The sequence below is a fragment of the Aedes albopictus genome, chromosome 3 (genome assembly GCF_035046485.1).
Source record: "Aedes albopictus strain Foshan chromosome 3, AalbF5, whole genome shotgun sequence".
Lineage (NCBI taxonomy): Eukaryota > Metazoa > Arthropoda > Insecta > Diptera > Culicidae > Aedes > Aedes albopictus.
Genome location: NC_085138.1, coordinates 45,975,343 through 45,998,685, shown reverse-complemented (window position 1 = coordinate 45,998,685; position 23,343 = coordinate 45,975,343). Strand labels below are relative to the sequence as shown.

The window sequence follows — 23,343 nt, the reverse complement described above, 5'->3', positions numbered from 1 at the left end:
AAATTAACAGTAAGGATGACTAAAAAATATATGCGATATACATCTTGTATGTTTGACTTTTATGCGTGTATGTATGTATGTATCATATGATGGGCGCGCAGTACAGGTATCTTCTCTATTGCTAAAGGCAATAACACAGCGATCATTTGATTCTCTCATTTTTTGTTTTGCTTATGGACTTATCCACCGATGAACCGAATTCATCGCGGTCCGAGAATTTTGACACTAGAGCGGGGTCTGTTCCAATCAGAATCGTCCAATTCTGATTGGAAACGGCCCCGCTCTAGTGTCAAAATTCTCGGACCGCGATGAATTCGGTTCATCGGTGGATAAGTCCATATTGCTCTCGCTTCGGCAGATCAGTGTTTCCCAGATGGCGGGATATCTGTTTGTATTACCTCCAATTTGATTCGTGAAGTAAATAAATTTATATAAAAAAATGTAACGATAGATAAGCGTTTCTATTTGTAGAAGTATAAACACATAACCAGTTGTTGCTTTCTGAGCTTGAAGTGTTCCAACTATGTACAACAGCAGAGCAAATGTGGTGTTTGCTTTGCTTCTGCTAATAGACTATTGCCGTAAGATTTAACATCCTTTTTGCTATATTTTTCTCTGTCAGACAATTTGTTTATAAATATTATTGACATTTTCTAAACTTTCATACACTCGCTTTTGAGTTAAAAAAAATTGAATTTTTTCCTGTTTTTATTTGTACCCCTTGTACACACATTGTGCGAATTGAACATCCCAAGAAATTAACTTTACCATTGAAAAGTTTATCATCATTCAGTAGAGGTGATGAATGATGAAGTCATTTCGGGTGAACTTTACATCCAACACATTTGATTGATAAAACTCAAACGTGAACATAATTCATCAGGATGAACCCTTACCAAGCTTCTGAACAGTAAGCTGGAGGAATTCGATGAATACGGATGAAATTATCGTTGAAAAAAGTAGATTGCTAGTTGGTTCATCCTCATTCATGCTAGGTGAGCTTATTTCCTCTGGCCTTAGTAGTAGCAGTAGTAATATAGTTACTCCAAAACTTGATACACGTGTCCAATTCATCCCAAAGCCCTAACATGAACAAACGGGTTATCTCTAGGGTAGGGATGTCTAATTCGCATCACTTTCGAGCAAGGTACATACAATTGAAAACTGACGAAGCAATTTCAGCTTTTTAAAAAAAGTCAAAATCAGCTAAAAATATACAAAATGGATCTTAGATTCCACGGGAATGGTCAATAGGCTTTCAGCGCTAGTCTAGACCGGTTCAGATCGGCAAAGAAAAATATATCGACAGCTCAGTCAGATTCATCTCAAGTGCAGGCGGAGGATGCAGTTCTTCATTATTGCAGCTTGTGCGATTAAATATATTAAATAGTTATAAATGTATGTAAATATATTTATTTGAGCCGTATCGTCGACGGGTAGGCAAGAGGGGACAACCCACCCTGCTTAGTCCCGTACAAAAGTAGCCTAAAGGGGAGGTGTATAGAAAGTATGTTTTTTTTTTAGGAAGTGTATTTACAACAGAAATTCTGAGGGATTTTTGATCGAGTTTTAATCGGACCGTGGATTTGTCCGCAGTTGCTTTAGTTTCTCTTGGTTGTGCAATCCTGGAGTGCCCTCGGATCGCACCCTTCGACATTTTTATCAGTTCTCATTTTCCCTACATATCTAGTCTTTTACATTGCCGCTTGAGTGTTTTGAAACCTTCGCTGAGCAGAAAGTTTTCGCCTTTCCTTATAGTTTGTTACTTTCAGTTTGTTGGTCTTCTTTATCTTATGAATAATATATGGCCGTTCCGTGTCTCTGAGCAGTATTTGATACAATTTATTATCTCCTTCTAAAATTCGACATTTGACATTCTGTTTTTCATTTTTTTGTAAGATGAATCATAAAAATTACGGGAGACTTTTGCTGTTGTTATAAAATCCTGAACCTGTTTCTTCTTTGTTCTTCCTTCGTTCGCTCTTCCTCTTAAATTTTGTCTTTCTTCCACGTTCTCGCTCTTTCTCTCTCTCGCTCTCTATCTCTCACATGCAAATTAATGTAATTTGTGGACACAATCAGTCTTTTGGTTTCCATTTTTCATCTCCCTTCATCGTGTGTACCTGCTCCTAACATCCTCCTTCCTTCTTCTACCACTACTAGCTTCCTATCATATTATGATTGCAATAGTGATTATCTTCTTGTGACTAAATATAACTAGTTTCTTTCATTTTTCCATTTTTTATGGCTGTCTCATCTCTGTTCATTCGAAGGTTATTGGTTTCTTGTTTTTTTTTTGAGTCGCGTTAGCCGATCTCCAGCTGGATACCATGGCAACACGGTCGCCGTAGAACGCCTAACCAACAAAACAATAATCTCGGCTTGCACAAAACAAGATGTGATGTGTCAAATCAAAAATAAATAAATAATATACAATTATACGTTACAGCGGGTCGCCATGGTTACCGGGCAATCAAGCTTACTAGATACCAGCAAACGCCATCTACACTGCCCGATTTGGCAAAGGTTGCCGCTCTGCTCACCCACCCCCTCAGATTCCTGATTCTACTCCCCCGTTACACACTGCATTCAAAAGGGGGGTCAATTTCAGTCGGTTTAGTCCTATACACGGCTATAAATATTTCAACAAAAAACTTTAAACTTACACAGATAGTTAAAACAAACAAACGGGAAACTTTCCCCCTTTTTAACAGTAGCAGCAGTACGGGACAACCCTACAATCAAGATTCCACCCCTGAAGCAAACATGGCGACGAAGCGCCGCCGCCATGGTCCTTACCCTAAAGCGTCCGTGTCCATCGTGCCCTCATCACACCTGCTGCACGTTCTGATTCAACAACAAGTCCCGCAAGCTAAGCAGATTGGCCATGAGGTCCTCCTGCCGGTCGCGGATGAAGTGCTGCCGTCCGGACGCCCTCGGGTAGCTGGCCCGGTTGCTGTTGAACTGCTGCTGGCGGCTGACGAACTGATCGGCACAGGAGGTGCGCCGCATCGGCAGCGGCGACGAGCTCGGGGTCGGAACTTTCACCGGGGTCGTTTTGGCGGGAGTGTCCGCCGCGTGGTTCGAGGTGCAGCTCATCGGTGGGGCTGCGGTGACCGCCAGCTGTTGTTGGTGCGTGCCGAGGGTCGAAACGGGGGACGCCGCCCGGAAGCTGCGAAGGGTCTGCACGAGGTGTTCATCCATTTCCGGTTCTTTTTCGATGTCCATGCTGAAGAGAGGGGCAAGAAAACGAGAGGAAAAAGGGGGTTTTGATGAGTGAATGCATTCGGTTGGTCAGGTTTGGGAGATATGTGGTCCAATAATTGGGGTGAAGTAATCGCTAGACTGATGGAGTGATTGTCAATGGCATTGCGATTTTTTTGAATCAAATGTCTCCATTTAACTCGGAAGAGTGGTAACGTGGTACTTCAACTTTGGCTCCGTAAGGCATAATATGCGATTGAGCCTTGTGCCAAGTGCCGAACCATATAACTATGCTTATTGAAGAAATAATGTGATATGTTAACGAAGAAGGTAGCGTGCGCATATGATTAATATGCTCATTTAACAACAATATGCATAACACGCGTAAACAATAAAAAGTTTCTATTCACAACTTTGTTTTGATTAATTTTAAGAAATGTAATTCTATTTGAACAACGTTTGTAAGAGCGGACCTAAGGTGATGGTTAAAGTACGTGACTATCACGCCGAGGACCAGAAATCGAATCCCAATCCCGGCAAAAGCACAAAAATGTGAGTACAGCGCCCGTTCGCTCGTTGCAACGCTTTTTAGTTGCAAGTCCGCTAATTGCAAAATTTGACACGTGTTTGCGATTAAAAAGCAATCAAGTGTCAAATTCGTGCTGTCAGTCATGCTGGCAGTGCATTTCGATGCACTTTAGTGTCAAAGTGACGTTGCAATTAGCGAATGGCATTCGCTCGTTGCAAAGTAAACATTTTGCAACGAGCGAACGGCCGCTGTATGTACTTCCCCAGGCTAAAAATCTCTTTTATGCAATTCAGTTATGCAACTTAAATGAGTTGCATAATGAAAAATAGCTACATAATAGTCATTATACAACACATATGGATTGCATTATGAATATCATGTAACCCAAATTAGTTGTATAATGAAAAATTAATTGCATAAAATTTAGTATGGAACTCGTTGCAAAACTCGATTTTTTCAGCACTCTTCGTATTTATCCAACTCGGCAAGCTAAATGTACGACTCGTGCTGAAAAAAAAAACAACCTTTTGCAACTATAAATAACTATTATAAAGGTAAAAAAACAACGTTTGTTCAAGTAGTTCTTCCTAAACATTCTTCCTTTCCATGGTTTCCGAAGTAACTGTGGTAAAGATTACATCATGGTGATCCAACAGACCACGCAGCTCGTGTCATAAGTTTAAGTAGATATGTGCAGATCGTAGCAGGCTATGCGCGCGAGCGGCTGCGTTTTGAAATCGTCTGATGCGGGTTGTTTTCAGTGAAGCCAGCCGGTAAAACGAGCTTATTACACTGATTTCCTGCATCGTACGGCGAATGACACCCTCCCCATCTGAAACACTGTCGAGATTTTGACAGTTTGTGTCAAAAATTCAACGAAGGTAACTTTATAGAGCAGCAAGAGCCACTTCGACCAAAGCGATCAAGCTCAGCAAGAAAGCCTGCCTTGGCAATCTTTGTCACAAGGCCAACTTGAATCTGTAGAGTAGCGCATACAAAGTGGCCATGTCGAAGATAAAAGGTCCTGCGATACCACCCGACAGATGCAGACAGGACCAGGAAAAGGATTTCCCTGAAATCTGGAAGCGGCAGAAGTTAGTGCTGCTACCGAAGCCAGGTAAACCTCCCGGAGATCCATCAACATATCGGCCGATATGCCTATTGGATACTGTTGGCAAATTGCTGGAAAGAGTGGATCTATAGAGGCTCACGAAATACACGGAGTGCGGGACCGGTCTGCCAGAGATGCAGTTTGGATTCCGGAAAGGCAGGTCTACAGTAGAGACCATCAGAACTGTTATGGATGCTATGCAGACGGCGTAGAAGCAACAACGAAGAGGAAACCGTTACTGTGTGGTGGTCACTCTATGTCTATATGTCAAAAATGTCTTCAGTGTTGGCTTTGCGAACGATGTCGTGCTGCTATAGTGATCGGTGAGTCACGAGAAGAGGTCGAAGTATTGGCCACAGAGGTGGTAGATGCTGTGGAAGAGTGGATGATGCACGGCAAGACACTATCGCTAGCTCATTACAATACCTTATTATGACAGTCTAACTTGCATAGGTTTATGAATTAAGTCGCATAAATGTAAAGATTAACTGCTTAAAGGCCTCAAGTATACAGGGTCAAATATTTGACAAGGAATGAACTAAAGTTCAAACATCTGTTTGACACTAATGAAAATTCAATCGAGTCAAACAAAATGTTTGTACATTGCACACTGGGTCAGGAACAGAAATTAGCAAGACAAAACCTCTAGCACATTGGAGTTACGTCCTATCAAGTTGGTGTCTCCGGCAAAATTGTTGGGTTTTATCTGCGTCTCAAATTGCGCTTGGAATTTAGTTCGTAAAACCACCGCATAGGTGGCGCTGCGGTGCTAATTAGAAGTTAACTTCTTTATTTTACATCCTAAAGCATTGGCGTCTTTGGCAAAGTTGTAGAACAGGCAAAAATATGAAAAGTTATCGAGAACACCAAAACTCTAGCTCTTGAAATAACAAAGTTTGAAGTTTCGAGTAGGAAGATGTGAAATTGTCACTTGGAGAACTAGATTGGAATGAATTTCCATGGGAAAATAAAAATTCATCAAAGCGTGCTACGCCGTCTCCCTATGGATTACTGCACGAATTTATTCTGGCCTGCTTACTCTCACACGAAATTTGACGTTTGAGAGGTGTCGGCACCGAGAGTAAGCAGGCCAGCATGAATTCGTGCAGTAGACCATAAGGCAATCCATGACGATTTTTCGCGATGGGGGTGACAGCCAAAAATGTAAACACAGTGTGAGTACTACTTAACTAAATTTCGTCGAGTGTCGTCGGTGCTTAACAAATTCCATTGCGTTCAACTGTCAACAATCTTCGGATGTCAAAAATACATGGTACAGTGCGGATTCGCTGGTTGGGTCACGACTGCGCCCCGATTAGCGAATCGTGTTCGTTCGTTGGGGCAACTGACAACTGATCAAAATGCAAGTGACGAGAAATACGTCACGGAACACTCACATACTTGCGCAAACGTTCTGTATACAGGAGCTGTGATGCGACGGCGGTCAGACGTCAAACTCGTTTTGACATCTATTTTAACATTGACAGTGCTTTTTAGTTGGGTTTTGCCCCAACCAGTGAACATTCAACCATCGAGACAGCCCATCTAACGAGCTCTCAACGAACGAATCGTCACTGTTAACAAAAAAATCAGCTGATCGCATCTGTCTCATGGATTGCCTTATAGGGAATATATTCTCGCTGTAGGCAAAAGCACAGACAAAAGCAGGCAAAAGCTTGACTTCCACCACCAGGTTCGCTATCCCGAGCAAAGACGAATAACAAAATGATAACCAGTTCTGCTACCTATAGTTATCATTCGTTTGATAATTAAGTATGTTATCATTATTGGCGTACCTAGGATTTTTTTCTGGAGGGGGCCCAGGGGGGGCCTGACTTATAATGACTTTTGAGCGGGATGGGCGCCAGATATGTGAATATGCAAATCGGCATTGCAGTTTTGAGGAATCAAAATGACTGTTTCAGATTTGTTCATAGTTTCGTAAACTATATGAGTATAAATAATTTCTCCAGGATTTTCTTCCATAGCTTGTTGCAGTGATTCCATCATGGATTCCTCAAGACATTCCTTCGAGAATTCATATACCTTCGAGGATTTGTCCTGGGATATCTTCAGTGGTTCCTCCTCTTTGAGGTTTCCCTCAGGAATTTCTCCAGAGATCCTTCTTCAGGTATTTCTTCAGAGATATCTACAGGGATTTCTCCATATATTCCTTCCGGCATTCCACTAGAGATTGCTCCAATAATTCCATCTGTAATGATGCGAAGTATTTTTGCAGGAATTTATTGAAAAAATCTTTCAGAAAATTATACTAGCAATTATTTAAAAATAATCCAAGAATTGCTTAAAACATTTGTACAAAAAATTCTATAGGGGTCCATACAAGTATTCCTTCAAAAATTCGCCCAGAAATTACTACAGACACGGATTTCTTCAGATTTTTTATCCAGGGATTCCTACAAAAATGCAACCAGGAATTCGCTAAGAAAGCTTTCCTGAGATTCCCTAAGGAATTCCTCATGGGGTTTCTTCAGAAATTTCTCCAAGAATTCCTGCAGGGAATCACCCGCGAATTCCCTCTACAATTCTTTCAGGAACAACTTCCGGTATTATTTTAAAAATGCCTGTCTTCTTGGGATTCCTTCAGAAACTCCTCCAGGAATTAATCCACGATTTCAGGATTTCCTTAGGAATTTCAGCAATTTCTTCAGTACTGAGATTTCCTCAGAAACTTCTTCTGGAATTCCCTCAGAAATTAAACTTTGTATTTCTTCTGGAATTCTTCCTGGGATTCCTCCGGGAATTCCTCAAGGGCTTCCTCCGGGAACTGCTCAAGGGATTTCTCCAAAAATTCCTCAAGGAATTCTTCCAGGATTCCTCTGAGAATTCTTGCATGGATTCCTCTAAAAAATTCTACAGGGATTCATCCAGGCATTCCTCTAGAGATTCCTCTAGGGACTCCTCCAGGAATTCCACCAGGGATTCCTCCTGCAATTGTTCCAGGGAGTCATTAAGAGAATTCTCCAGGAATTCATTCAGGGATTGTTCATGGAATTTTTGCAGGGAGTCCTCCAGGAACCCCTCTAGAAATTTCTCATGAAATTTCTCTAGAGATTCCTCCAGATATTCTTACAGGCGGCATGTTCCAGGCATTCCCCCAGGAGTTTTTCCAGGGATTTCTATAGGGATTCCTCCAGAAGTATCCCAGGAACTCCTACAGAAATTCCTTCAAAAATAATTATCGCAGTTCCTCCAGCAATTTCTCCTGGAAATTCTCCAGGGATTCCTTAAGAAACTTCCCCAGGGATTTCTTCAGGAATCCAGGGATTCCTTCAAAAATTTCCCCAGAAATTCCTCCAGGAATTTATCCAGGAATTATTCAAGGTATTCCTCCAGGCATTCCTTTGGGATTTCATCCAAGCATTTCTCTGTGAACTCCTCCAGGAATTCCACTAAGAATTCCTCCAGGATTTACCATTCAGGAATTTCTTCAGGAAATTTTCCAGGGATTCATCCGGAAATTTTATCAAGAATTTCTCCTCCAGGGATTCCTCTAGAGATTTCGCCAGGAATTTTTTCATGGATCCTCCAAAAATTGCCCCAGGAATACACCAGGAATTCCTTCAGCGATTCCTATGAGGATTTTTCCAGAGATTCCTCCAGGAATTCCTAGTATTTTCTCCAGAAATTCCTCCAAGAATTCCTCCTGGAATTCCTTCAGAAATTGCTCTAGCAATTCCTCCTGGAATTCCTTGGGAAATTTCTCCTGGAATTCCTCCAGATACTTATCTGGGAATTCCTCTAGGAATTTCTCCAGATATTTCTCCAGGGATTCCATCCAAAACTTATCTAGAGATTCGTACAGGAATTAATTCAAGGATTCCTCCAGGAATTCTCCCAAGGATAGTTCCTGTTGGGAATATGCAATACTGTTTCCTCTCAGTGTGGCATTCGGCGAGATCGAAGGCAAGATCAACCCTGCGAAAACTTTCCACAGCAGAGCCGAGCGAGCGCGCCACGCGTGCATCAATGAGTAGCATTATTTATTCAGTCCCTTACGTTAAACCCGTTCAGACGTGATTAAAGTATTTTTCTAGTTTCATTCACACGAAGTGTTTCATTCCGAGTTCGATTCCCTTCTTTGGTATTTCGTTTCCATTGTGTTTTGTCCACCTCTGCCCAACAGTTCCACGGAATTGCCCCAAGAATTCGTCTAGGGATTTCTCCAGGAATTCCTCCTAAGATTCCGCCAAGATTTCGTCCAGAAGTTCCTCCAGGAATTCCTCCTGGGTTTCCGACAGAAATCTGTCCAGAAGTTGCTCCAAAGATTCCTCCTGAGGTTTCTCCAAAAATTGCTTCCGGGATTCCTCCAGGGTTTTTTTTTTCAAGAATTCCTACAGAGATTCTTCAAGAATTTCTCTAGACATTTCTCTGAAGATTCCTCCAGGAATTTATCAAGAGGTTTCTTCAGAATTACCCCAGGAATTCCTTCAAAAAATCCTCCAGACATTGGTCCTGGAGTTCCTCCTGAATTTTCAACAGAAATTACTACCGCAATTTCCTTCAAGAATTCCCCCAGGAATTTCTCCCGGATTCCAGGAATTACTCGAAGAAATCCTCTAGGGATTCCTGCATGAACTCTTCTTGAGATTCCTCTAGGAATTCTTTCAAGGATTTCTTCAGGAATCTTCCAGGAAGTTCTCCAGGGATTCCTTCAGAAATTACTCCAATTCTCCTGGAATTATTTCAGATATTCCTCCAGGCATTTCTCGATGGACTTCTCCAGGAATTCCACCAAGAATTCCTTCAGGAACTACCCCAGGTATTTCTTCAGGAATTCATCCAGGAATTTCTTCAGAAATTGGTCCAGGAATTCCTCCGCGATTATTTTCAGAAATTCCTACAGCATTTCATCCAGCAATTTCTGCTGGAAATCTTCCAAGGATACCTTCAGAAATTGTTTCAGAAATTTATGCAGGAATTCCTCCAGGATTTTTTTCCAGGGATTCCTCCGGAAATTCTTCCATGGTTACCTCCAGGAACTAATCCATGAATTTCTCCTCAAGGGATTCCCCCGGAAATTATCACACAGGTGTTTCTCCAAGGATTCTTCTAGGGATTTCTCCAGGAATTCTTCCTAGGCTTCCGACAGGAATTTGTCAAGAAATTCCTCCAGGCATTCCTCCAGAGGATTTTCTAGAAATTGTTCCAGGGATTCCTCCAGGGATTTTGCCAAGAGTTTCTCTAGAAATTTCTCTAAGGTTTCCTCTAGGAATTCCTCAAGAGGTTTTTTCAGCATTAGCCCAGCAATTCCTTTAGAATTGCCTTCAGGAATTCCTTCAGGAATTGATTCAGGGATTTCTTCGGAAATTGCTACAGCAATTCCTCCTGGAGTTTCCCCAAGAATTCCATTAGGAATTTATCCAGGAATTCTTCCTGGGTTTCCGACAGAAATTTGTCCAGTAGTTCTGTCAGGCATTTCTTCTGAGGTTCCTCCAAAAAATTTCTTCAGGGGTTTTTCCAAGAATTCCTAAAGGGATTCTTCCAAGAATTTCTGTACAAATATCTCTCAAGATTTCTTCTGGAATTCCCCAAAAGGATTCTTCTGAAATTTCTCCAGAGAGTCCTCCTAGAATTTCTCTAGGATATTTTCCAGGAATTCATCCAAGGATCCCTTCAGGATATCTTCCAGGGTTTGCTCCAGGAATTCATACAGGAATTTCTCCAGGAATTCTTCCAGGGATTTCTCCAGATATTCCTGCATGAATTCCTCCAGGAATTCCTCCACGGATTAATACAGGAATTCTTCCAGGGATTATAATAGGAATTCGTTCGGGAATTCCTCCGGGGGATTACTCCGGGAATTTTTCTAGAGGTCTCTCCCAGAATTCATCTAAAGGTTTCATCAGAAATTCTTCTAGGAATTTTTCCAGGGATTATCCAAGGTATTCGTCCAGGAATTTCTCCAGGGATGCCTCCAAGAAATCCTTCAATTATTCCTTCAAAAATTCCTCCAGGGATTTGTCCAGAAGATTCTCCAGGATTTCCTCCAGAGATTCATCAAGGAATTGCTTCAGGGATTTCTCCAAGAATTCCTTCTGTGATTTCTCAAAGAATTTCTCTAGGGATTCTTTCAGGAATTCGTCCAGAAATTCCTCAAAGGATCCATCCAGATTTTTTTCTAGAAATTCTTACAGGAATTCCTGATGCGGTTACCTAGGATTCCTCCAGAAATTCATCCAGGGATTCTCCGAGGCAAACTTTCAGAAATTCCTCCAGGGATTCCTACAGTTTTTACTTCAGGCATACCTACAGGAATTCCTCTAGGGGGTATTCCAAGAATTCCGTCAAGGATTACTTGGGAATTCTTGTAATGATTCCTTCAGAAATTCCTTTCGGGATCTTTTCAAAAATTTATTCAGGGGTTCGTTCAAAAATTTCAGTAACCCGTCAATTATCTTCTCCAGGGAATCACCCAAGATTTTTTTCAGGATTATCTGGAGATTTTTTGAATTTCTTGAAGGATTTCTAGAGGAATTGCTCCAGCGATTTGTATTGGAATTCTTCAATATTATTTTTCAGGGATACAGTAGAAAGGAAATTCTCCAAAAAGTCATCCAGGTATTCTTTCAAAATTAACTCCGGGAAATCTTTAAGGAGTTCATCCACAGATTTATTCAGGAATCCATCCATGAATTTCTTCAAGAATACTCCCTGCAGTTCCTGCACATTAGTTTCTTCATAAAGTCGTCCTGCGATTCTTTCGGAAATATATCCTGTGATTCTTACACAGTCACTGTAACTAACTTTAAATATATAAGTACTTACATGCTAGAAGCGCTTTCGGACATTTCTCCAGGTAATCTTTCAGGAATTCAACCAGAGAAGATTCTTTCGGATTTCTCCCAGGAACTGTCGAGGAATTCCTCCAAAGGAATTCCAGATTTTTTCTCCGAAAATACTTCCATGAAATTATTCAAGAATTTCTCCATGAATTCCCTGCAGAGATTCTTACTAGGACACCTAAAGCTTATATGGGATAATTACATCTCAAAAAGTTCGATGGGCACCCTTTCGGTTCGTTCTGATTTTCAGCTAAAGTCATTCACAATTGGGCTGTGCTTAACTCGTCTGAAGTTTGTATGGAGGTTCATATGGAAAAACCAGAAATTGATAACCGCTACCAGCACTACACTGATTTGTATAGGATAGGTAAGGTTTTTTAACGTAATGTGCAAATCACAAGAGCGTGAATGCTGAAGAGTGCAGTAATGCTTTTCAAGAATATAATGTTATTATTTCCAATTTCATCGTGTTACGTTTAGTTATAAAAGGTAGTTGGTATCAATTTGCTGAGGCTGCTCAATCCAACCCTCTCTTCTTTTTGGCGTAACGTCTAAACTAGGATAACACCTGAATCGCTTAGAGTTTAATGAGAACGTTGAAAAATATTATAACTTCCTCAATGAACATTTGAATTTGTGCATTCTTTGATAGACACGCAAATACTCGATGCCCAAGAAAGTCAATGAAATTTATAGTTATCGACTAGAAATCACCTTCAGCATGGTTTCAATGAATGCACTCGCGTTTACGCTTCAGCTATATGGGCCTTTTATAATGTGACATCTATGTTCTCTGGGCTCCAAAAACTTCTGCTGTATTCCATTTCAAATTCTAACAGAGTTTCATAACTTCTTTGGGATACCCAAAAAAGAATTCCTTTGAAAACTTAAGATTTCATTATTCGGCGATTTAAAAAAGAAGTCGTACAAAGAATTGCTATTTATATATGTAATTATAATTCATATTTCTGGTATCATATTGCCAAACAAAACTAATAGAGTCAATCACATAGTCCATTTTGGACAATGATCTTGTAAAATGTGACAAGTTAAGAATAGTCTCCAATAACTATCAATTCAAACGCATATTATGCCAAATAAATGTCTTTTATGGATCTATGCTTATCATTAAGACAGTGGCTCTCAGATTTTTTTCTAATTTCTATACATAAAGTCATGAAAAATTCCTGGGGGGGGGGGGGGCCTGGCGGATTCTGGGGGTTATCATTTAGGTTGAATTAAGAGCCAACATGTGGAGCGGACCTGGTGTGATGGTTAGAACACTTGACTATCACGCCGAGGACCTGGGATCGAATCCCACTCCCGAAAAACTCGCAAAAACGTGAGTTCTTCCTTCGGAAGGGAAGTAAAGCGTGGGTCCCGAGATGAACTAGCCTAGGGCTAAAAATCTCGTTAATACAGATAAAAAAAAGAGCCAACATAACAAAATTGATAACTCAAATTTACTTCTCGAATACCAAAATGATAAGAAGTTAAGTTATCATTGAGTTCAAGTTGATAACTAATTGTGTTATAAAATATTTTGTTCAACATTGCATTTAGTTATCAACATGGAAAAATACAGCTGATTGATAACTGGTTTTGTTATCAATAAGTTATCATTGAGAGCTACAGGGAATACTCAAAATAACTGGGACTGGTAAAATTTTCACTTTTCAAAAAATGTTCAACTCGCTGTAACTTTTCGAAAACGGCATCAAATATTCTCAAATTTTAAGCTCATCAACTAGTTGTGTATCAGTGGTCAAAATTTGGAAAAGATCGGGCCATTCTACACGAAGTTATATAGGTCCTAGAAAAAGGTATAATTATCCGATAGCCACCTTTGAGCTGTTATATCTCCGGATTCAATGAACCGAATGCAATGAAATTTTGATCATTTATCCCTTTATAAGACCGAGAGAACCAGGCACGTAATTCACTCTTTCTACATTGAAATATAAAGTACATGTGGTGTAATGAACAAAAACCTTTTTATTTTCAAAAAAATCGATGGTCGATTTTGTATGAAAAAAAAAAAATGGTCTAAATTTCAACTTTTTGTCAACAAAGTTTAAAATGTTGTTATTTTGTGATGCGTTTATCAATCATGCTGATTTTTTGACAGGGTATTGCCCTACTATCCATGAGTTACATGTGTGGATTTGAACTTGATTGGTCAATTATTTTGGACGATATGGCGATTTTAGTACAGACCCATTTATTAGACAACATTTTTTCAAAAGGCTGAGTTTCTAAACGTAATGAAGCACCCAAGTAACATTTTAAGTTTTGTTCGGCTCTATAAGAGATCTTCATGACCAACTTGCAATAAAACTGATTCATACATCAAAACCTCTTTAAGAGCATCTTCCGGCTAAGTGGACCACTCTTGGAGAGGTTTTGCAAACCGCATTAAGAGTAGCAATAAAACCGTTTTAAAACCTAGTAAAAAAAAATCCCATTCTCGATTGATGTTGTTTTTTTTTTCAACAAAAACTATGACAGCTCAAGATGCAGAGAAGCTTCTTCGATGGCACGTAAAGATCAGGACGATACATCATTCGTAAGTAGAAGCGGTAATTTCAAAGTAATATTTTAGTTGTTATTGTGTTGGTAGGCTTATGCGCATTCAATTTTACCGTGAATATTGGGGTTGCAGAATCATAAAATTAATGCGCTTCGAAAATAGTGAATATTATCATCTTGGAATGAAATAAATCAATTTGTTTATTTAGTAAAACTATTTCGAATCACAAGAAAACTCAGCAGAGAGAGTTTATTTATGTGAGCATGTTATGGAAATAGTGGCAAACTATCAATTCATTGCTAATTTGACCAAAATTAACTATTTTCCATTCACGTCAGCTAATTCTTCAACATGGCGACAACCATAATCAGCGAAAATAAAACAAAAGCAAGTTTACTTTTATGATGACCGCAATAAACCTAGAAATGTCGTAGTTCTGCTTTTCCACCAACAGATGTCGTTACTAATCGAACGTATCGCCATCTGTTGAGAGTTTTAACAGTTTTATTGTGGTTATCATAAATGCCAAATGGTTTACAAATCGAAAAGTTTTGTTTACTCTTAAAATCTGTCTTTATGGATATCTTCAAGTATACTATAAAACATTTTATCAATGGTTTTCATAAAAGCAGTCATAAAACTGCGAGTTTTAATTATTGCTGTAATAAAACCCTAATAAAAAACAAACAAAACCAATCAGCAATGAAATTGTTACTTGGGCAATCAAGTTGAAATGTTGTCCACAAGTAAAAGGAACATAGGCCTTTCATTCCCCATCATTCGATTTTCAATTCGCTTACCACAACAGAAGTTCGAGCTTATAAACCTTCATGCACTCAAAAAGGGCAGTTTTTCGATAGACATTTTGTTCTAAAAAAGCCCATTCATATTTGTTATGGCTCAAAAAAATCATGAGTGTTCACAAAGGCCTAATGTGTCCATAAGTTAAAACAGAAGTTGTAAAAATTTTCAAAACGAACAGAAAAAAATATGTATATTAGGTGGCAATATAGTTGCCACTGCCTTATAAAGGATTATGACTTATATAATGAGCTATTAAAAACTTTTGACTAAACTTAAAATTCTTTACACGAAAGAAAATTATGACGATTAGATTATTTTTCTAATATTACACCAATTTATCCAAAACTTCATCATCGTTTCAAAATTCGAGATATTAATTATAGTTCATTTAAATTCCCTCTAATTGGATTGAATATTTTTATGTTTCAAAGGAAAGCAACCAAATAGCCGGCATTAAATTAAAAAAAGTAATGGGATGCATTTGAAAAATAAAGAAATTTACTGAAAAAACATGGAATATATTTAAAGCTATAAAACGTACTTTCGACTTGAGTTTACAAAGTTTTATTACAATTTATGTCCTATTTTAGATCTCCACGTGCTGCCAGTCTAGATCTATGAGGTCTTTGTTTTACTTCACAGCAATGGAAAATGGTATACATGCTGAAAAATAGTATGGCAAAAATGTTATAATGCATTTGACATTTCGATGCCCTGTATACCAGCTAGTGTACGAACTCGGAAAGGCATCAACTTTTTGAGCCAGAGTTCCACTTATGTTATGTGGTAACGGCCTATTTTTCGGCATTTTTATGATTCATAATGCAACTCATTTCGGTTGCATTATGAATCATAATACAATTGTTTGATTGACAACCTCAGTCTGACCTCAGTTTCCACAACTAGAGCTTGAAAAACTGTGACGGTTATAGCACGGCTTGCTTGATTCAAATTTTGTGTCTAGCATCATGATGGAGCACGAGGTCGTTCCCATTCAATCACCGCGAAGCAGGATGATATTGATGGGAACGATCACATTCTAGTGAAAATTCGTCTTTCATTGCAAAAAAATTGTATGCAACTCGTTGCAAAACTCGATCTTTACAGCACTCGTCGTATTTATCCAACTCGGCAAGCCTCGTTAGATAAATGTACAACTCGTGCTGTAAAAATCATCATTTTGCAACTCGTTAGATAATAGTACCTAATTTACGCAACAAGGTGCAGAATGAAGAATTTTACAGCACGAGTCGTACATTTATCCAACGAGGCTTGCCGAGTTGGATAATTACAACGAGTGCTGTAAAAATCGACTTCTGCACCGAGTTGCGTACAACGTTTTTTGCAATTAAATTTTCATAAATTACCGCTTTTACTGCACACTGATGTTCATAGCCTAGCCATACTTTAGAAAGTCTGATCACAGCAGGTTATACTGTGTCACAATAGGAAGCAATCAGTGAAGTACTAGATTGAAAGTAGTGAGCTGGATTTTTGTATGGTGAGATTAACAGTTCTCCATTTCTGCAATGAAATGGTACAAACAGCATGGGTTATATGATTTCTTGATTAATTTGATGCTGTTTGAGCAAAAGTTTGGGTAACTGTGTTGTTGTATTATTTATTTCTTGCAACTTCAACAACACAGTTACCCAAACGTTTGCTCAAACAGCATTAAATTAGGCAAGAATCCATATAACCCATGCTGTTTGCACCATTTCATTGCAGAAATGGAGAACTGATCATCTCACCATATAAAAATCCAGTTCACTACGTTCAATCTAGTACTTCACTGATTGCTTCCTATTGTCACAATTTTTCAAAACTGCGTCCAGAAAGCATCAAGAAGTTGATCAAAACTGAAAACAGTGTTGTAATGGTTCATTACGCAACGCACATCAGTGCTGTAATGAACCATAACAGCACTGCTAATTTGGTGTGAAAATGTAGGCCTTTTCTCGGCAGATTTGCGTGAGGTAAAACAGCCTATTACGATGAGAAATTGCAAAAATAACTATTTAAGTGCATGAATGTTTCTAGTTCTCTTACAACATCTATTTGAAGCTTACGAAATTATCGGATTGTTTTATGTAGGTATATCAATTCGTCCAATTGCGTAGGTATCGATCCACGAATTTGACATAACTCAACCAATTCAAGTACCTTTTCAATTTTGGATCCGTGATTTCGTTCGCTGCGTTGCGTTGTGATGGCATCCTTCACCGCGTGTTGTTGGATGGAATTTGAACAAAAAAAAAAAAAGCTTTTACATAGACTGCCGATGCAAAGCATATGCGTATATATGTACAGCAACTGATAAACTGACACTAAACAACATAAATAGAAAAAAACAGCAAACTGAAGAACTCATTCTGCAACCAAGCAGCTGACATTCTGTTGGCATGAAACATAAACAGTAGTAATGAACTTATCCACGATGACGTCACACGCCAACTGACAGCATGCTGTGAAACGGTAACTGCGGGCCATGTTTACTAAAATCACTGCTCACATCTTGCATCCGGCGAGATCCAGTGAACATCCAGTGAACTTTCGGTCGCTGGATGTTCATGAATAAGTCATTTTTTGTAAACAGTGCCCGCAATAGACGAGTGCACCGATGAACTGAATTCATCGCGGTCCGAGAATTTTGACACTACAGCGGGGTCGCTTCCAATCAGAAGTGAAAGATTTCCAATTAGAATTGAACAATTCTGATTGGGAACGACCCCGCTGTAGTGTCAAAATTCTCGGACCGCGATGAATTCAGTTCATCGGTGCACTCGTCTATAGACGGAAAGTTCACTCGGGCAGAAAATTTTGACACCACAGCGGGGTCGAATCTCAACAACTTCTACCCAGCTGAAAATTTGTTTAATTTATTGCATCTAGTTTTCACAATGAAATTGCATAAATATGGACTAGCGCATTAACTATATGCATATGCACTTTAAATGAAAATTCATGTAAGAAATCAAAGAAAGAAATTATCAGCACATTTTGGTGATGCATCTTTGAGTAGAAGTTGTTAAGAGTTGACCCCGCTGTGGTGTCAAAATTTTTCAGGCTCAGTGAACTCAATGTTCATCGGTGCACTCGTCTATTACAGAAGAAAAGAAGAAGCAATCTAAAGGAAAAAGAAGACCGTGGATAAGTCCATTGTTTTTTTTTTGTAGTAGATAGTCATAGGAAGTCAATTTTCAACTTATCCTAAAACGAAATCAATCAAAATATGATTTTATTATAAAATGGATTAATGTACAAGTTATTAAGAAACTTAATGTTCTACCGAAACTTGGACCTAAACAGTGCTTTATCTAAAACAAATTTCAATTAAAATGTTATTTTGATTGTTTTAGAAGCAGTGCTTCCTCACGTTAAATAATAGGCCTTTTCAGTTGACATGTCCATGTATGCCACTGTTTACAACTGCCGAACAAAGGCGCAAACGCTGAACTGTCATTTTCATAGAAGAACTGTCAAAGACCAGTAAAATCAGCTGATCTAAGATGTCAAATGAAAAGGCCCATCGGTGCTTCACGCATCCGGTAAACTTTTTCCAGATGGCAGAAGCGTACCGTCGGTCACGTGGATTTACACAGTGACAACGTAAGCGTATTTCGTGGGGCATAAGGTGGTTTCCAACACATAATTGTTTTTCAGAACAACTGTTCTAAAATTTCAAGATTGCGATTAAAAATTCAAGTTTGCCTGGAAATAGTTCACTGGACCACTGTGCAACGGCTTGGACCGAGGTGACTCACCCATAGACAGATCCATAAGTTATTGGACATTTCTTTCGAAGTAATGCACAAAAACTCAGTAGGCGAGTGACTCATCTCGTATGATGTGCTGACGAAGGAACGAACGTCATAGAGAGAGGGCGAGACGATCAACATATCGCTGAGCCATTAAGCCACCTACTGATAAGCGACATCCGAAAGCCCTATACTCAAGCAGTCGAGAATGATTGTGGTGCACTGTTCCTTCGCTGAAAGCTGGAGCTATTGGAGAATGAAAACTCTTGGTTTTGATAATGAGTTGCACTAGGTTGCACCACACAGATGAAAATAATGAAGATGTCTTGTAAATTTCATTTCAATAATGTAAACTTCCAATCAAGATCATTGACAATGTAATGTAAATTTGTGCTATCATGTGTAACGTAAGTTTACATGATGTATCCTGATACTAAAATAATATATCATATAAACTCCTGTGAATTCCCACACTCTAATTGTGGATCATATAACACAGAAGGGTCTCCAGTTAGCCTAGTGGTTAAGGCTATGGATCGCTAATCCGGAGACGACGGGTTCGATTCCCGTTCCGGTCGGGGAAAATTTTCTCAACTTCCTGGGCATAGTGTATCATTGTACTTGCCGCACAATGTGCAATGGCTGGCAAAGAACGCCCTTCAATTAATAACTGTGGAAATGCTCAAAGAACACTAAATTGAAGAGAGGCAGGCCAAGTTCCAATGCGAACGTCGAGCCATAAGACCAGTTTCGTAATCGAAAGGAATCGCTCAAGAAACTTCTTGAGCGTTTTCTGGCAAGAATTTTCTACGTTGACTGCCATTTGAAATGTCATTTCTTAGCAACTGCTTACTGCGATCGACGAAAAAACGATTTCTTGAGAGATTCAGGCAAGGAATTTCTGATGCATCAAGATAGGCTAAGAAATTCCTTCTGATCTGCAAACAGCCCTATAAAGAAGAAGATGATGGCACAGAAATTTACACATAGCATACGCATAGTGCGATTAATAAAATCATCGTCACTAAAGCATAATCGCCTAATGCTCATTACGCTGTGTTTCGCAAATCCACTGAGTAGATGGCGGTAGTGAGTAAACGTGAAACGTAACAAAACGATGCGAGCGCCATGAACGAGAGTTTGGCGAACTACAGAATATTTGAATACAGTGACGATTCGCTCGTTGAGAGCTCATTAGATGGGCTGTCTCGATGGTTGAATGTTCACTGGTTGGGGCAAAACCCAACTAAAAAGCACTGTCAATGTCAAAATAGATGTCAAAACGAGTTTGACATCTGACCGCCGTCGCATCACAGCTCCTGTATACAGAATGTTTGTGCAAGTATGTTAGTGTTTCGTGACGTATTTCTCGTCACTTGCGTGTGTCTAGAGCATTTTGATCTACCAACCAGCGAATCCGGACTGTATGTAGTCCGTTAAATAAGGAAACGATGGGAAATGGGTAGAGTGAGACGTCTGTTTGACTGTGGGTGAATCTTTCTATTAAATATTTAGATTTCAAGCTGCTTAAAAAGCTTACAATGAACCTTATCGGAACTTCTATGTGAAGTTCAGAGAGAAGCTCCTAAAATTTAATGATCTACAAATGATCAAATCTTTCCAAAGCAGTCCTATTTTTTAACGATAGTCAGATTTCCAATCGAAGAAAAAAGTCACCGAACCGAAATTGATCTGATCTGCAATCGATTCCGCCTGAGTTGCATCAGTCAAACCTGTTCTGATGTAATTTATTTGTGCAACGGGTCTACGTCCAGCCTACTTTGATATAGGTCTAGTTTTCAAATTTTCCAGATCGCTACGATTGAATCCCATTCGTTGATGCAATCGTGCAGATCTTTGCTTCCTGCGCCTACTGGAACAGATGAAATCGATCTCGGTTATGACAACAGCAACTCACTGTGGCGGGTGACTGCTAGAGGGCATTAGCGTGTGACCGGTGATCGATCTCGTCGATCTGTATTTAGAACTAGGTTCCTCTATCTGAGGAAGTTAACTCTCGCACAAAACCGGTTGTCGTCAACAATGTGCTGCTGACAGCGACAGGTGAAGTGGCGCGGTGCGCGCTATAAACAGTCGTGTGCACCGAAAAACGGTATTCAACCGGTATGCGGGGAAGAACGGTTGTTTATAATTCTAGTTAATGGTTTGTTGTTCGTTCAGATTGGGAGCTGCCTACAGTTTCGCACGAAGTTACTGGCGATCGATTAGCATATAAACACTGTGATTTGTTCATTCACGAGATGGGTCACGAGACCACTCGCGCGCGAGCATACGAACGAAGGTGCGCAAACTTTACACGTTTAACAACAATACATTCCTTATAAAACGGGAAGTGCAATACCCGCGAGCGGGTTGACCGCGTCAAGGCCGCTCTGCTTGGCGCAGTCAGTCATGGTGTTGTTGCGTAGCAACGCGCTGGTCATGGTTTCCTCTGCTTCCTTTAGCACTTCCCACTAAAATTCGTCAATCGAAGCAGCCCGAGGATGAGCTTTTGATTCAATAAAATCGCAATGTCACATTGTCATGGCTTACTAACTAGGAGGCACTCTACTACTACTACTAAACTACTGCTATTGCGTGTACGGCGCGAGCCAATCATTGTGTGATCTTCCCATTTAGGTTTTTTTTTGGATCGCGAACACGATTTTGACACAACAACAAAAAGCAAGCGTTAGTCGAGGTTAGTACTTTCTACACACTATCGGCACAATGGACACAAATGGAATGCACTTAAAGCTAGGTGTGGTTTTTAGGCACGCAACGCTTTATATTGGCACAATTTTAGCACGTGACTCGCTGGACATCGTCTACTAGGGATTGGCCAATTGACTTATATTAGGTTAAGTGTGTCGTTTGCAAACGAATTTCCCTACCTATAAGAGAGAGAGACCATCATCATCCTTGAGGAATGGGTGGGGTATGTGTACGCAGTTAGTTTCTGGATAGGCAGATTAGGGTTAGTAAACACCACTTGAACGCTCACAAAACGTCTACTGATAAGGGTGAATCGGAGTTTCCGGAAACGGACCATTCCCATTTGGATCAAAACCTCATATTTGTGCAAAATTGTTTTAAATAACCGACTAGTTTACTTTTGCATGCGTAAGTAGCTGCCGCAATTAACTTTGTTTCAAATAAAGTTCAAACGATCTGACGTCTAGTTTGTATCGTTTGACAGTTGATCGATAAGTTTGATCGATAGTTTGTCGATAGTCGAATCAATCTGCTGTCCAACACGTCTCAAGTCAAAGCCAGGAGTCATCTGTCAGACGATCTGACGCCTGGCTTGTCTTGATCTCATATTGATAAACTGTCAAACTAGCTAGACGTCAGACCGGGTGATCCCTGTCAGAAACCATGCTCGATTGTGGCGGCTATTGAATTCGGTAAAAAATAGATTAAAGGATTTTTTTTCAATGAACATATTAAAGCATCGCGGTTTGATCCATCTGGGAATGCTCCATTGTCATGAGAGAAATGTGTACACACACACACACACACACACATACGAAAACTACAGAGACAGAAAAAAAACAATACACAGGTGTGAAACAATGGCAGAAAGGTGAGTAGTACGATTGGTTGCTTAGCTACCAACCAGCTATTGACAGAGCAATGGTTACCTTGTTTTCGGTCACTAGGGGGGCGGCGCGCGTTCGGTGGTGTCATTTTCGGCGACTCTACACTACGCACCACCATTCGCGATCTCAGTCAGTAGTATAGGTGGATGATGAGTTTTGTCTTTGATATAAGAGGAGGAAGGTGGTGGTGGTTCTAGTTGGAGTTGATCTGCCTATGCCCTAGATATTGAGATTTTGCTTTTGCCTGGTTCCCTCTTGCAAGTACCGTAATCTTGTACACACACACTTGACACACTTGAGTTTGTTTTTTTTTTGTTTACATTGAGTTCGTTGGGGTTTTCGCTTCGCGTAACATGCCAGCCAAAGATGTGCGTTTTAAACAGAAATTTCCTTGAGAAAAGATTGGCTTTTTTCCGGGGTTTCTAAAATTTTGACTGTACAAACAAGTAGACACACAAATTCGTTTCGCTTCCGTTCCGATCTAGTTAGCCTCATCGAATACAAAATGATGGCCGTGTACCTATCTGACGCTTGCTTTGATCCCTGTGTTGCCTTTGTTTTGTTTTGAAAATTCGAATGTTTCTATTGGTTTTTTTTGTTCTGTGTGTTGTTTTTCTAGCAAGAAAATTTACCAGTAAGGTCCATCGTGGGCCTCCGGGTGCATGTGACGCCACGTGTCCAGATCGACCGTTGGGTCCACATACTGAGAACTATAGGCACTTAGGCTGGAACATTGACCATTGACTGTGGTGGAGCTGGGACTGGTGGTGGTCGTGTTTGTACTATTGGGGGAGGTACTGTTGCTATTGTTACGGTTACTACTACTACTGTTATAGGGGTGCGAGGGGAAGAATATGCTAGACTCCTGCCGAGGCATGACGCGGTTCGTGAGGGAATAGTTGCGACCCTGGAATAGAAAAGAAGGAAGAAGAAAATATGTAAAATCTTACAAGATTTTGCTTCAGATTTCTGTGATAATTCATCTTACTTTTTAAACTA

General features: G+C 39.9%; 1 protein-coding gene across 1 annotated transcript in view; it reads right to left on the bottom strand.

The window, feature by feature from the left end:
* Positions 1-337: 337 nt before the first annotated feature.
* The window catches only part of LOC109401486 (uncharacterized), a 47,856-nt gene continuing 24,850 nt past the window's right edge, over positions 338-23,343 (bottom strand). Inside the window, exons 3-4 of the mRNA XM_062856994.1 lie at positions 22,977-23,251; positions 338-3,229 (exon numbers count right to left, since the gene is read on the bottom strand). Of these exons, the coding sequence (XP_062712978.1) occupies positions 2,830-3,229; positions 22,977-23,251 (675 nt within the window). The 3' untranslated portion in view covers positions 338-2,829. The remainder of the gene's footprint in view (positions 3,230-22,976; positions 23,252-23,343) is intronic.